This window comes from Myodes glareolus, chromosome 5 (assembly GCF_982192425.1).
Source record: "Myodes glareolus chromosome 5, mMyoGla1.1, whole genome shotgun sequence".
NCBI classification, from domain to species: Eukaryota; Metazoa; Chordata; class Mammalia; order Rodentia; family Cricetidae; genus Myodes; species Myodes glareolus.
Genome location: NC_142030.1, coordinates 59,955,904 through 59,971,464, shown reverse-complemented (window position 1 = coordinate 59,971,464; position 15,561 = coordinate 59,955,904). Strand labels below are relative to the sequence as shown.

At 41.5% G+C, this 15,561-nt stretch overlaps 1 protein-coding gene across 7 annotated transcripts; it reads left to right on the top strand.

Annotated features, from left to right (window-relative positions):
* Positions 1-14,049, top strand: Ccdc181 (coiled-coil domain containing 181). Of its 7 annotated transcripts, none has more exons than XM_087906334.1 (7): positions 2-158; positions 2,183-2,269; positions 2,410-2,551; positions 3,774-4,721; positions 6,290-6,436; positions 12,920-13,074; positions 13,704-14,049. In XM_087906334.1, exons 3-7 carry the CDS (start codon positions 2,435-2,437, stop codon positions 13,864-13,866), a joined length of 1,530 nt encoding a protein of 509 aa, XP_087762460.1. In that variant the 5' UTR covers positions 2-158; positions 2,183-2,269; positions 2,410-2,434; the 3' UTR covers positions 13,867-14,049. The 7 variants fall into 7 exon arrangements, with proteins under 7 accessions (XP_087762461.1, XP_087762460.1, XP_087762457.1 ...); XM_087906331.1 differs by having other exon boundaries at positions 2,183-2,321; XM_087906332.1 differs by having other exon boundaries at positions 2-255.
* Positions 14,050-15,561: the final 1,512 nt, after the last annotated feature.

Sequence of the window (15,561 nt, the reverse complement as noted above, 5' to 3'; positions counted from 1 at the left end):
GATGAAGACCGGAGAGACGCGCCGTTGCCATGGCAGCCGGGTGCTGGCTGTCTCAGGAGCCGGCCCGGGGGTGTCACCCTTGCCTCGTCAGAGCTTAGAAAAGGAGAGGAGAGCTCCCGCGGCTATCTCTGTGTCCCCAGCCGCTGCGTCTTCTACAGGCAGGAGGGGACTCGGCGGGAGAGGAGGGAAGGAGGACGCAGATTCTGGTGGGAGGACTAGGAAGAAGATAAACGTCTGGCTTAGCGGGGAGGGGAGGTAGGTGAAGCTCTCTAGATGAGCTGTCTTTCCAGGATAAGCCCCAGGATCTCCCCAGCCTGGCATAGCGTCGCTGCAGCCATGCACAAGGGGAACCCCTCAGACAGTGGCTTAGATGCCAGCTCTGCATTTTTGTCATGTTATACCCCCTTCTCAAAGTTCTCGAATGTGAAAGGTGGCTTGCATGAAAAAAAGAAATCACTCCTGAATGTTGGCTTCCACACATGGAGTGCTATCCCTTTAGTTGGTGTCAATTTAGGATGCTCAGTGCGAATTCAAATCATTACTAATTTTATTGATTTTATTAAACATTAGTGTCAGAGCTTGTAACAGATTGCAATTTAAAAAAAATATTTCAAACTACCGCAGTCTTAATCAGAATGCATCAGGTAGGATGGTTTCATAATATTGTGAGGTTTTGCTTAACTGCTTTTAAAAATAAATTTTGCTAAATGCTTATTTTATATGAAAAAGCTTTCTCATTACTGTTCCCTGGATTCCTGGTGATTCAACAAGCATGGCTTAAAAGATCATATGGGACAAGCCTGGGACCGGAGTATCAGATTAATGTCTTTTTAAATATTTTTAATCTGGGAATAAAGTTGTCAGCATAAAGTGCATATATGCACTTGGTTCGGACCCATACTGAGACACCTACACACTCGTGAATTTTCCCAGACTTAAGAGCCAAGAATTCACTTCTGCTGCAGTTCACTATTGAGGGTGGATCTGGGCTGAACCACTTTCGTAGATTTGTATTGATGATAAACTTTAAATGTGCGAAATTCACAGTAATAAAGTAGAAAATGCTAAGTCATTTGGTTCACGGAAGATAGCATTGTACGCTAGTATGTGCTGTGCGTGTCATATGGATCGTGTCCTGGTGATGATTAGAAAATCGGAGGTTTGAATGCCCCGTGACTCATTCGCAAGGCGCAAGGGACTTGGCAACAAGAGCTGGCGCTTATGCTGTTTGTTGGCACAAGAGCCGGTGGCGGTGTTTCTTCTGGAGTCATAGAAATTCAGCTACACTTCAGATTTGATGCAACTTCATCTATTTCTCATTCACGTTCCCTATGCCTTTTTCTTTTAACTTACATTTGTATGACTTTAATAGCTCCTAATATGTCTGATATATTTTTATGTGTTATACTGATTCTGGTTTTGAATTTAGCATTTTAGTTTTCATATAAGTAATATTTTTTCTAAGTCATGATGCATAAAAGTCTTTGTTTAATAGCTCAGAAGTATGAACTATTTCATGCTTGCTATTTATGAGTTCAGAGCTATTATAAAACTCAGGGAAAACATTGAGGAGTTAGTTCTACAGACTTTTTCTTCTAACAATAAATTAAACATCTTAATAAATTTCAGTACCCCTTCTGTGAAAAACAAGTTGGTTATGCCAAGGCATAATGAGTGTGGAAAAACAGCATTTTGTATAGATTTTTGCATGCAAAAAATAGATTTTTGTATGACTTTTGTGTTATAGCAAATTTTATTTTGTTCTGTGTTATTCACAGTGCCCTTATTTTAAAATGGCAGAGAGGTAGATGGTGTATTTTATTTAGCCTGTCTTAAAGGTGGATGTTGGCTTATCCAAGTCACCTCAAAATGTTATTGCCCTCAACTTCTCATTGAGAAGTTATTGAAGCCTTATATTTGAGTTTGTCAAGAAAGCCTGTTTTATATTTTTTGTTTAAAGGAATATGAAAATTGATGTATCTGTGTTCAATATCTGGAAAGAGTACAATTAATATTTTAGAACTGATTATTATCCAGTTAGTTGACTCCTTATTTATCCGAATAGCTATAAACTAAACCTCAACACAAAGCCCAAACTGCACCATTTGCTGCGGCAGCTTTGCTGATTGGCAGGGGATGGGGAAAATCCTTTCTTAAGCCTCCATCTTCTTCTCTACTGCAGAAATCTTACAGATTGGCGGTGGGAGAACCGGAGGAGATGGAAGCATTGTTAGAAATGTCTGCTATGGAAATGCGTTGCCGTTGAGGGGTGTGTACAAACACACTTACCCGGAGCACTTCCTGTTACACGTTTCTATGTGGTAATTAGCTTGCCTGCGACACTGATCTCTGTCCCCATGCCACCTCTAAACTGGCTTAACACGCACCTTTATCTTTTAAACCTTACAGCATTGTTCATTGACAAGTGGAAAAAATGGATGAATGTAAAGCTGTTGATTCAAAAGAAAGTGGGGAATATGAGGATGACTTTGAGAAGGACCTGGAGTGGTTGATCAATGATAAAGAAAAAAGTAATGGCGGCTTAATAGAGGTATGTGTAAACCGCCAATAGTGTGCATGACAGTCACACTCGGAAAGTGCTTTGCCACCAGGAAGGTTTTCCCTAATGGCATCGCAGTTAAACCTCACGATTCTTGATGTGTATTGACTAAATACCATTATCTCCGTATTGGAGATAAGAAGTGGAGGCATCAGAGGATTTCAATACTGTGCCTTAAAGCTTGGGTGGATGAGAATGAGAACTATAATGCATTTAGCAAAGCTCAAGTGATTATGAAATTTTAATCTAAATAAATACGTAATTAACATGATTTCATGCATCAAAGGTGAAAACCTGAAAAAAAATAATGGGTTTATACTTTTAATATAAATAAATCCTTTAAAAATATAATCTCCTAGCTAATAACTGAAACTTTAAGACAGAATTAGTGCTTCAGAGTAATTCAGATAGAGGAAAAAAATAAAGGATTGATCTGAGACATACACATACACACAGACACAGGCACACACACACACACACACACACACACACACACTTGTAGAAGTATATTACCCAGGATGCTGTGTTATTGATCCGACATATGGAAGGGAAAGTCAGGAAACGTGACCTTCCCCAGCTGTTCCTGTTGCTAGTATGCTTTTGCGTGCACATGTGCACACACTCAACACATATATTTATATATAATTAGTGTCAATCAATGATGATGTAACAAAGAATATGACTGGATATCAAATGAGGTGACGTTAGAAGGACAACAATAAGAACAGTTATTCAGATTCGAGGGAATTAATTGGGAGAGTCTGAGGAAATGAAGGCAGTAGGTTTTACAGACTTAACGCCCTCTTGATTTGTTACGTGGTAAAGTCATAAATGAAGCAGAATATTTGGGGAAAAGGCAAAAGTGAAGCTTTTCTGAGGTGCGTTTCAGGCATCATATTAGAAGTGCCCAGAAGAAGTGGAGGCCGAGCTCTGCTGAGAGGCGAGGTGAAAGCAGTGCCTTGCAGCTGGAGCTGGAGCAGCTGCATATGTGGCGCATAGGGTTGAAGAGTTGGAGCATGATAATGAGGGCTCATTGCATTTCTCTGAGCTGCTCAAAAGTATGGGTTCTAATATTATGAGTAAAGTGTAAGCCAGAAGCACTTACATTCCCCGGTGTATAAAATAAACCACATGAACAGAAAAAAAAAACATCCATTTCCATTGTCCCCCAAATAAATGACCAGAGTCTCAATTGTACTGGTCTCTTTTAAAGATGGCTTGCAAGAAGGAAGACGATCTTGACCAGGAATTAAAAGAGGATGAACCAGAAACAGAACACAGCCAACAGCTCTCTGATCCAGATAAACTTGTAAAGGACGAGGCCTCACTCAGAAGAAATGACTTCATTTCCGTCCCGAGCATTCAGCCACTGGATCCCATATCAGACTCAGACAGTGAGAACTCCTTCCAGGACTTCAAACCGGAAAACCAGAAAGAGCTGGAGGAAGATGAGGACGAGGAAGTAAGGAGATACATTATGGAGAAAATTATAGAGGCGAACAAGCTCCTACAGAATCAAGAGCCTGTGAACGACAAAAGGGAGCGAAAACTGAAGTTCAAGGACAAGTTAGTCGATTTAGAAGTCCCACCCTTAGAAGACAGTGACACTTGCAAAGCTTTCTCGGAAAATGAAAACAATATGTCTGGAAAACTGTCTCAGTTATGCATTTCTGGCGAACTGGGACAAGAGAAGGTGCTCCTATCAGTTCCTGACGGCAACTGTGAAGAAAACGATAGGAAGATACTGGTAGAGAGAGACGGGAAGTTTGAACTTATGAATTTACAAGACATCGAGAGTCAGGGGTTTCTGCCTCCCATTAATAGTGCTAACACTACAGACAATGAAACCCCCCAGTTGCCGCTCAGGTCTCCCACCCCATCTGCTGGTGGTGTCAAGAAAGAAGAGCCCGTGGCAAAGGTTCACCCTGTGGCTCTCTCCCCAGCAGAAGAGCCACTGGCTCAAGTCCCTCAGCCACCACCCAACCCCAAGATTCGTCCAAGCTCTGCTGCGAACCCAGATCTAAATAAAGGAAGCAGGAGGTCTAATCACAGGATCCAGTCTGCAAATGTCTCTCCAGTGACCTCAACATACTGTCTGTCGCCACGGCAGAAAGAACTCCAAAAGCAGCTAGAACGGAAGAGAGAAAAGCTAAAGAGGGAGGTAAGAAGAAAGGCCAGTGGGCATTTGTGTTGAAGCGGGAGTGTATTTTTTATGTTTTGTCAGTGACATAAGGCAGGGATTTACTTATTTACTTTACTGTTGTTAAATCGCTGGTGTAAGTGTTGAAGGTGTGTATGTGCATGTGTGTGTGTGTGTGTGTAACACTGTCACTACCTTGACCGTTTCTCATAAACAACACAAAAGATGGTAGAACATCTACATTAGAGCCAGACGATATTTCAGAAATGACACTGGCATTTTAAGGATGACCCTTGAAGGCTGGATATAGGAGATAGGTGAGAATCAAATCTTACATGGCAAAAGGAAGGCACCAGGGCAACAGGCTAACTTATTGTTATTTTGTCTGTGTGCACTTCCTATATCGTCTGTGTCTACACAAAATCCCCTTGATTTCAGGGATTTTAGTTTTACATTGAGAGTGGAGCTTGGCTGAGGATGGAGCTCAGTGGTGGAGCAGTGTCTAGCATGCCCCACTACTGGGGAAGGGAGAGTGGAGCCCGATATCCCTAATGAAATGCTTCCCAATGCCACCTGAAATCTCAAATGACGAGAATAGCGAGGAAGAAGTCAGATGGCCTGGCCACATTGACACTGTAGAATCTCAGAGATTCTGGCTCATATCTAACTTGTAGCTTGGTGCCGTTCCCACTGCACCGTTCTTATCCTCTCTGTGACCACCTTACAGATCTACAGAATGGATGTAAGTAGCTTCCTTCAAGTTTTGATAACTTCTTTTATAACAGTTAAATGAGTAATTCAGACACAATTTCATTTTTTCTTAATAGTTAACCAGGTCTCTAAGTGAGCTTCTGATAGCAGCAAAATACTAGTTTATGAACATCAATGTTTCATTTTAATAAAACATTTTAATAAAAAATTTCAAACACCTATAAAACAACATAACTCTTGTATCCTTATCAGAAGACTCAAATTTTGGCATATTTTCTCTGTTTCCTATGTATTTTTAAGTTCATTATTGCCTTAATTTTAGTTTTTTGCTGCTCTGAAAATAGAACCAAGGTTGCTAGGAGCATTTCATCAACTAACTACAGTCCCAACATTGGTGAAAGTGTTTTTAAAACAAGGTATCAGCCACATTCTTTGTTGTCTGTATGTATTTCCCACACATTTCTGAGTGAGTGAAGTATTTTATTTCACAACTGAAGTACCTTTATCACAGTTAATTTAACAATGAAATAATGCTCAGGCAGTTGATAGTGCTTCTAAAATGTGCTATTGTTTGCATTTAAGTAACTTAGTTAATTGGTACCGAAAGTAACCTAAGAGTTGACAAATGATATACAGCCTTCTCAATGGCCTGTAAGGAACACCATGTAATCGTACACTTGTCTGGCTTAACTGCCTTACAGAACTTCATTTTTCCTCTTCAGGGAATTAGAGGCCCTCCCTATGTGTGAAAGAGAGAAATTTTCATTTGGAAAGTTTTGAGGCGGGGAATCCTAATTTCAGAACTGAAATGGCTCTATTTGACTCACAAATGGCTTCATGAGCTTTCCACTAACGCTTTTTCATGATCACCCTCCCAGGAAGAACAACGCAAAATAGAGGAAGAGAATGAGAAGAAGAAAGAAAACGAGATGGTGTTCAAAGCATGGCTGCAGAGGAAAAGAGAGCAGGTCATCGAGATGCGGAGAGTCCAGCGGGCAAAGCAGATGGAAGACATGACCAGCAGGGTGAGGGCCGTCCCCTGGGAGACCCCGTCAGTGGTTCTAACTGTCCTCCCACTTGTCTAGCACAGACAGGAGAAATTATTAATTTGCATTTCAAGGCATTTTAATCATAACGTTCAAAGTGGATGAATATACACACATTTCTGTTTACAAATCTATGGACTGGTGTCACTTTAGAGTTGTCAGAAATCAAATTTAAAAATGCCAGATTTTTAATTTGTATTACTTATGTGTCTGAGTGTTTTGCCTACATGTATGTTTATGCGCCATGTGTGCGCCCAGTACCTGAGGGCATCACAAGAGGACATTGTATGTCCTGGAACTGGAGTTACAGACAGCTCTGAGCTGCCATGGGGGTTGAACTCAGGTCCTCTGGGCAAGCAGCCAAGGCTCTTAACCAGTGAGTCATCTCTCCAGCTCCACAAAATTAATTAAAAAAAAAAAAAGCTGAAATACCAGGGCAGCAAGACTGGCTCAGCTTTTGAGAGCCCCGCCTACTCTTTCAGAGCACCCAAGTTCATTCCCATCACCACCCACACTGGGTGGTTCCCAGGCACCTGTAACTCCTGCTCCAGGGGATCAGATGCCAGGCCTTGGGCACCCACTCACAGCTAGTATATACATGTGCACACAGATACACATGCATACACATAAATGAATAAGAATGAAATCATAGCATATATTATTTTTAATTTTTACCTATTTTATTAAAAGTTCATTTTGTGGTTGCTTTCACTTCATTGTGGACATCTTTCTAAGCCTTTGTTTTAACTATCTAGCTTTTATTCTTAACTAACTTGTTCCTCATGTAGGATTAGATAGGTTTCAATATTTTCAATATTCAATATCTCTGTGCTTCAGTAAAGCTGCACATTATATGAGGAACATTAAGAAGACTGCGAGGAAGTTCCTTCAGAGTAAAATCTAAAACTTTTGAATGTTCAGAGTATTAATTTTTGCAACGTGTAATCAGCCACCCAAGTTTAAAACAATTTCTAGTTCCTAGGCTAGTGAGTGATGTATTTTCCACAGTTTATTTACCACAGTTTAGCTAATACCATGTGTGATTTGTCTTCTTAGTTTGTCTTGATGTTAATATTTTCCATTCTTGTGTGTGTGTACAGGTTTGTGTTTGTGATATAGTAAAAAAGATATGAGTACTGGTTTCATCCTTAGTTCTTGCCCAGAGCTGCTAAAATCCTGTGTTGCTCCTGGAAGAGCAGGAATGCTAAGTGGGTCTTTTTTTCTAGTATTTGGTTTTGTTGTTGTATTTGGTTTTTGCTTCTGGTTGCTGGCAGGGAGTACCTCATCCCTGAGGGGTTTCTGAGCCATGCGTGTCTGGTTCTAAAGGAACAGCTCTGGATGAGAGCTGATGTCTAGAAACACTAAATCATGATCAGGACTTGGAACTTCGTGTTCCCCCTCAAGGATAGAAAGTGGGGAGAGGCTAACCTGGGCTAATCCATAAATTCTATGAAGCCTTCACCAGATTCCTGACCCCAGGGGTTTGAAGAGCTCCCTGGTTTGTTAAACTGGGTGCTGCTGTTCCCTGGAGCAGATCTAGGAACTTCAAGCTCCTTCCCATTTGCCTTTTTCAGTGAACTCTGTTCTTCTGCCTTCTTTATTCTTATGTGTGTGGGAGAGAGGGTGTATATATATAGATATATATATTCTGCAGGAATATATATGTACCACATGTATGCCTAGTACCCAGGAAGACCATGAGAAGTCATCAAATTCCCTGGAACTGGCATTATAGGTGGTTGTGAGTTACCACACTGGTCCAGTTAACTGAACCTGGGTCTTCTGCAAGGGCAGCACTCTCTCTGACCTATTAGCCCCTCTTTATACATTCTTTCTGTTGTTGTTTGGTTTTATCCTGTCTCTTTTTAAACAGCCTTGCCATATAGCCCAGGCTAGCTTCTATGCAATAAGAGTGCCAAGTGTATCTTTTAACTTGTGAAGAACTTGGTTTCTTTCTGCCTCATCTCCCCAGTGCTAGTGCTGCAGATGTGGCCCACTCACACCTAGCCACATTCCTTTTTAAAGGTTTGTGTGTGCTGCAGGGGTGGGATGGCTGTGCTTGTCACAGCCTTCTTGCAGAGGTCAGAATACAGCTTTTGCAAGCCAGTTCTTTTTTTCCACCTTGTAGGTGGCTGGCATAGACCTCAGATAGTTAGACTTGGCAACAGACTCCTTTACTCACTGAGACATCTGGCCGCTCCTATATCCTTTAGTAACATAGTGAACCCTGAAGGGTAAGTTCTCCCCTGAGTTCTGTGAATTTCTCTAGTAAATTCACTGGGCCGAAAGAAAAGGTCATGTACACTTATGCAGCTGGTCAGTCAGAATTACGGATCGAAATCAGTTTTATTTTTTTTCATTGAGTTTTATATTAAGGGTTTTGATTCTTTATCCATTATATCTGCTATAAATATTTTTTTAGTCTAATAATCATATTTTATTACATACTGTTTATTATATTTGTAGATTTCAGCTCTTAAGACTCAAGGTATGTGCAATATCTTTGTAGTCTATTTATTGGGGAATTGAGACATTGAATTTGAGAGTTATCAATGAGCTGTGTTTGTTGATTTCAGTTATTTTGTGGTGGTAATGTAGGTTTTTATCTCCTTTTTATTTGCTGGTCTAGGATCATTTATTCCCAGTTTACTTGCATGTAGTTAACCTGTTTAGGTTGGAGTTTTCTTTCTAACACCTTCTGTAGGGTTGTATTTATAAATAGATACCGCTTAAATTTAATTTTCATTATGGAATGTCCTTTTTTTGTTTGTTTGTTTTTTGAGACAGGGTTTCTCTGTGTAGCTTTGGAGTCTGTCATGGCACTACCTCTGTAGACCAGGCTGGTCTTGAACTCATAGAGATCTGCCTGCCTCTGACTCCCAAGTGCTGGGATTAAAGGCATATGCCACCACCACCTGGCTGGAATGTCTTTTTTAGCTATTGTGATTGATAGTTTTGCTGGGTATAATAGTCTGATCTTAGAATCTGCTGCAGTTTGTCCAGGACCTTCTGGCTGTTAGGGTCTGCATTGAAATAGCTGTAATTTTAATGTTTGCCCTTATATATTACTTTTTTTCTTTGCAGCTTTTAATATTTTTCTTTGTTCTGTACATTTAGTGATTAATATATTCTGAGGGGATGTTTTCTGGTCCAGTCTATTTAGTGTTCTGTATGCTTCTTGTACTCTGATAGGCACTTTTAAGGTTAGGGAATTTTTTTTCTTTTATGATTTGTTAAAAATGTTTTCTGTGCCTTTGACCTGGGTTTCTTCTTCTTCCTCTATCCAATTATTCATAGAATTGGTCCTTACATAGTGTCACAGATTTCCAGGATGGTTTATGCCTGCAAATTCTTAGATTTAATGTTTTCTTCGACTGTGGTATCTATTTCTTTTATCTTGTCTTCAATGCCTGAGACTGTTCATCTTTTGTATTCTGTTGGTGATGTTTGTCCCTGAGGTCCATGTTAGAGTTCCTAAATTTTTATTTTCAGTTTTTTCTCAGTTTGGGTTTTCTTTATTGATTCTGTTTCCACTTGCAAGTCTTGAACTGTTTTCTTCATTTCACTCTACTGTTTTCATAGATTTAATAGATATATTTATGTCTTCTTTAGGGACCTCTAACATATCCTTAAAGGCTATGTTGAAGTTCTTGTCTCGTGCTTCTTCTATATTGCATTTCTCAGGGCCTATTGTAGTGGGGTGGCTAGGCTGTGGTGGAGACATATTGTCCTGGCTGTCACCGATCATCTTTTCACACTTCTGTCTAGACATCTGGGTTTGGGAAAATTGAAATTCTCAGTGCTGACATCTGGTCTTGTCTTGGTTGGATGGGTGTTCCATTCCTGACTTCTGTTGCCCTCTCTGGTTCTGAGCAGAGTGTGGTGTCTGTGGGTAGCCTGGTAGGAAATGCTTCTGAGGTTCTGCCATGTGTGATCCCTGGGGGTTCAGGTAGGATGTGTTTCTAGGTATTGGGAGTTGACATTAGGAATGGAGATGGGCTGGGGTGGGGGAGCTGAGGGGGCCCAAAGGAGAGAGGAAAACAGGATGTGCCACCAAGATCTTCTTAGTCCCCCGGGAATGGGGGCAAAGAGGAACGAGAGGCTACCGAAGTTGATCTGCTACAGAGCTGGAGATAAGACTGGGGGATTGGATCTGGAGGAGAGGAGGGAGACTAGGTCTGAGGATAACCCATCTGCTTCCCTGGCCTGCATGACTGATGGGTTCCCAGGCAATACCTTGTGAGCTAGTGACCTAACAGAGGGATGGGGTGGTGAAGAAGATCTTGTGTGATCCTCTAGAGATAGGGCAGAGAGGAAGGGTAAGCCTTGGGTGGTGGTCTGCTACAGAGCTCGGGGTGAGACTGGGGGTTGGATCTGGAGGAGAGATGTGCAGTCTGCTGAGCTGCTTCCCTGGCTAGCATTGCTCCTCAGAGTTTATTTTCCTCAGGACTGATGAGATAACTCAGTAGCTGAGAACACCAGCTGCTCTTTTAGAGACCCTAGGTTCAACTCTCTGCACCCACACATGCCACCTCAGCTCCATGGCATCCAATGCCTCTGGTCTGTACAGACACTGCACACACACACACATACCCACATACAGACGTGTACATACACACATTTACTTGTGACATCAACTCCATAGTGTCTGATGCCTCTGGTCTCTACAGGCACTGTACACACACATACCCAAACACAGATGTGTACACATAAACATAATTTGAAACAATGAAAAGGTATTCCTAAAAATGTTTTAATAAAAATTCCATAAAAGGTTAATTAGGAGCTTCAAAATTACTACAAATATTGATACTTTCAGTATTTATATTGTTAGAGCAAAACTTTCAATGTCCCAGTTGAAAAACCAGTAAAGGAGTGGATAGAAAGTTCCCCTACAGGTGACCATAGCAGATGAAAAATGATACAAACTTTTCTAGAATCAAAGAAATGCTAAGTAAAGTTGTCATGTATCTACTGTAGCAGTTTATCTGCTTGCTTATTGGATGGCACGTGCTGTCTCGTGTACAGGAATAGAGTCCCAACCAAAACAGGGATATTCTGCCTTCCAGAGCACATGGAGGACGAGGTTCTTAACATTTGACAATCCCTAGAGGGTGGAGCAATGGCTCAGCATCTGAAAGTGCTTGCTTGCTACTGTTGTAGTGCACCAGAGTGGGGCTGCTCGCCCTCAGGCCAGCTGGCTCACAACTGCCCATACTCCCGCTCTAGGGAGTCTAATGCCGTCTGTGCTTCACAGGCACCTGCACACATATGCATACACACACACACACACACACACACACACACACACGAGTGAAAAATAAATATTAAAAAAATGTTGGAATATAAAATAAAATGTTAAGTGATAAATACTATGAAAAAAGAGATATGTGAAATCATGAGTGTGTGTGTGTACATTCAGCAATAATTAGTTTAATTTTTCAAGGATTTATTTTCACTTTATGGGCATGGGTATTTTGGCTGCATGTATGTCTGTGTGCCACAAATGCTCAGTGCTGCTGATGGACAGAAGGGGCCAGTGGATCCCCTGGAACCAGAGATAGAGATAGTTGTGAGCTCTCATGTGGGTTCTGGGAGCTGAACCTGGGTCCTCTGGAAGAGGTTAACACAGTGTTGAATTACACATTAATAATCTGTGCACCATGGAATGTTCAGGAACTACTCCAAAGCCTACAACTCATTCCATTCTTAATTTTAGATGATTGTATCTTTGGGGAAAAGTATTTCATTAGGCAAAAAATTCACTTTGAAAACCAAGCCGTTACTTTCTCCGCTAGTTGACTATTTGTGGCTGTGCTGGGGGTGGATCTCAGGACACTGAGTATGCCATGCAAAGGCTCCTAAGCTCCACTCCCCATTTGACTCAATAGGATGTGTGGTAGTTTGAATGTAATTAGCCCCCCCATAACACATAGGGAGTGACATTATTAAGAGGTGTGGTTTTGTTGGAGTGGGTATGGCCTTCTTGGAGGAAATGTGTCACTGTGGGGGCGGGCTTTGAAGTTTCCTATGCTCAGGATACTGCCCAGTGTATCAGTCGACTTCCTGTTGCCTGCAAGTTGTAGGACTCTGAGCTACCCCAGGTGTGCATGCTGCCATGTACCTGCCATGATGATACTGAACTGAACCTTGAAACTGTAAGCCACCCCAATTAAGTGTTTTCTTTATAAGAGCTGCCATGATGCTGCTTCACAACTATGAAACCCTAACTAAGACAGAATGAAAGAAAAGAGATGGGCCAGGGCTGCTTCCTTTCAGAGCATGATGAGAGCTGGTGGAGGAGACATGCATTTGGGTTGAGTGCTAGGAGTGCACCTTGAAGTTGGTGTTCTGCAGACACTGAATGGGCACCTGCCATCTTGTAGAACTTCGTTAGGGTTTTAAGAGGTAGTGTTAGTTCATCTAAATTAAGAAAATCTTGTGGTTTTTTTTCCTACTCAGCAGGTGAACCGAGACCCACAAGCGGCCTTCCGATTATGGCTTAAGAAAAAGCACGAGGAGCAGATGAGAGAAAGGAAGACAGAGGAGCTCAGGAAGCAGGAGGAGTGTTTGTTCTTCCTGAGAGGAACGGAGGGCCGTGAGAGGGCCTTTAAACAGTAGGTCACCGCGCTTCACAGTGTTGAAAAGCCAGCATGGTCTCTCTTCTGTTATCTGTATCCTCTGTGGTCCTGAGCGTGCAGACCCCACTTCAGGGCGTTAGCCTCTGGGAAGGTTGGAGAATGCAGTGAAAACTGACTCCACTTGTACCAATTCCTCCCTCCCTTCTCCCTCCCTCCCTCCCTCTCCTCTCTCCATCTTTTCCCTCCCCCCTCCTTCATTTCTTCCTTCTCTTCCTGTCTATATCTTTCTAAACCTTTTATTAGAAAAGGAAAAGTACATTATTAGAAAAGGAAAAGTCCTCAAGTGCATTGAGGACAAGGACGATCATTTCCTCATCCAGAAATCTACCCGTGATTACTAGCACTAGACTTCCTGTCTTCTAAATATTTCTTTGCAAACTTATTCACAAGAAAATAGACACTGTTGTCAGGTGGTGGCATTTGATCTCAAGTATAAACTTCCTTCTTGAATGAGCCTGGGAAATAAGCCTGAAATATTTAGTTAATACTTTAGCAATTTTGTCTTTTGACCCCATTTCATTATTAAAAATGTTAATTTTGTATGTTTACAGATGAGAAGCTTATAATATGATAGTCACCAGATCTGACCGTGCCTCTTTCTACAGGTGGCTCAGAAGAAAACAGATAGAAAAAATAGCCGAGCAACAGGCTGTCAAAGAGAGAGCCAGGCAGCTCCGGCTGGAAGCACGGCGCTCCAAACAGCTGCAGAGCAACCTGTACAACATGCCCGAAGCCAAGTCTTTCCGCTTTACCGACCACTACAACTGAAGCTGTCTGGGAAAGCCTGTATTGGAAGCTGCTGTCACCAGAGTTTTGGATGTCATTTCCCATGGGGCCTGTGTCTCGATAATACTCTAAATTACAGAGTGGGATTTGTCTTTTGGTAATGCTGATGGTGAATTTATATTGTCTTCACACTAACACAAAATAAACATCTCTCACAGTGTTGAATATGTTGTGTCGCCTTGTAGTCTGTTCAGCAAACTGAACAACGAAGGGACTCTGTGTTCTACCTCTAAATTGTATTAACATTTCTACCCAGAAGGCCAGAAGAAAGGCACACATTTCCATTCATAGTTCCTGTGATCATTTAAAATATCGCAATAGAGGGACAGCAACATGGCTGTCGATAAAGTCACTTGTCACCAAGTCTGATGACCTGAGTTCAATCCCTGGACTCCACATGGTGGAAAGAGAACTAGCTACTGCTAGCTGTCCTCTGACTCCACATACACAGGGGAGCACATGTCCCATCCTCCGACCTCCACATACACAGGGGAGCACGTGTCCCACATCCCCACCACAAAATAAGTAAATGTAATAAACATTTGAATCAGTAGAACATGTCAGAATGACAAGTTTCTATCCAGGCTTTACACAAAGTTCTCTTTGTCAAAGTTGGATTTTAGTGCTGGTGACTTAGAGTGTAGAGCAAGTATCACCTGTCAGTACCATAGAAAGGCAATAACATAGTTTTTCTACACTTAATTCTACTTTGTACATAAAATATGTTTAATAGTGTTTTAAAAGTCATTGTGAATGCTTTATACAATACAATCCTATGATCTCCATTTGTTTAATGTGTGTGTGTGTATGTGTGTGTGTGCACGCACATGCATGCCTGTGTGCGCATACACACACATGCATTCATTCACATAACCTCTTGGATTTTACAAGAATTGGAAAATGCAGAGAGGATGGTTTATTCCTCTATCTGCTTGATTGTTTTTGGGATATAGGGTTTTGTAGCCTGGGTTGGCCTTGAACTTAGAACCTTCCCGCCTCTGCCTCAAGTACTGGTGTTACAGGTGTGAACCACTATGCCTTGTGCCTCTCTCAACTTTCGTACCACGTCAAGCAGTCTTAATGTTTCACTGTAGTTGGTTTTGAATTCATGTGCAAACTGCGCAATACTTAATATAGGCTCGGGATATGACTTTGGAGCGAAACTGAGTGCTGAGGACACATGGTACCCAGGACTCATGAGTAAAGATATTTGGGGGGAAATCTGGAATAATTGTTTTACTTAATTTTTAAGGAAATGATGTTTCATTATAGGAAGAAATGGGATAAACCTTAGGGTTGGGTTTGGGAGCAGGAGGAAGCAGGATATTAGAATGGGACAGTGAAGTAATATTTCTAAATGCTAAAAATATCATATCTCTAACAGTATACAAGTATTGTAGGTTAGCTGGGAAAGACAGACAAAAATATTGGCGGGTCCAAACTTTTTTCCTCTAATTTTAATGAGGTGAGCTTCCTATAAAACTAATTCTTTAAACCATAGTCAAGCACTTAGCATATTTATAAATTAGACGCCCCAACTCTCTTTGTAGTTCCAAGACGACTCTATCACTCCTGGTAGTCCCTCCCTGTGACCAGCCACTTTCAAGGCTCTTGCTCCACACTTCCTCTGAGCTGATACTGTGTTCTCTATGGATTTGCCTCTTCTAGAAATTTCAC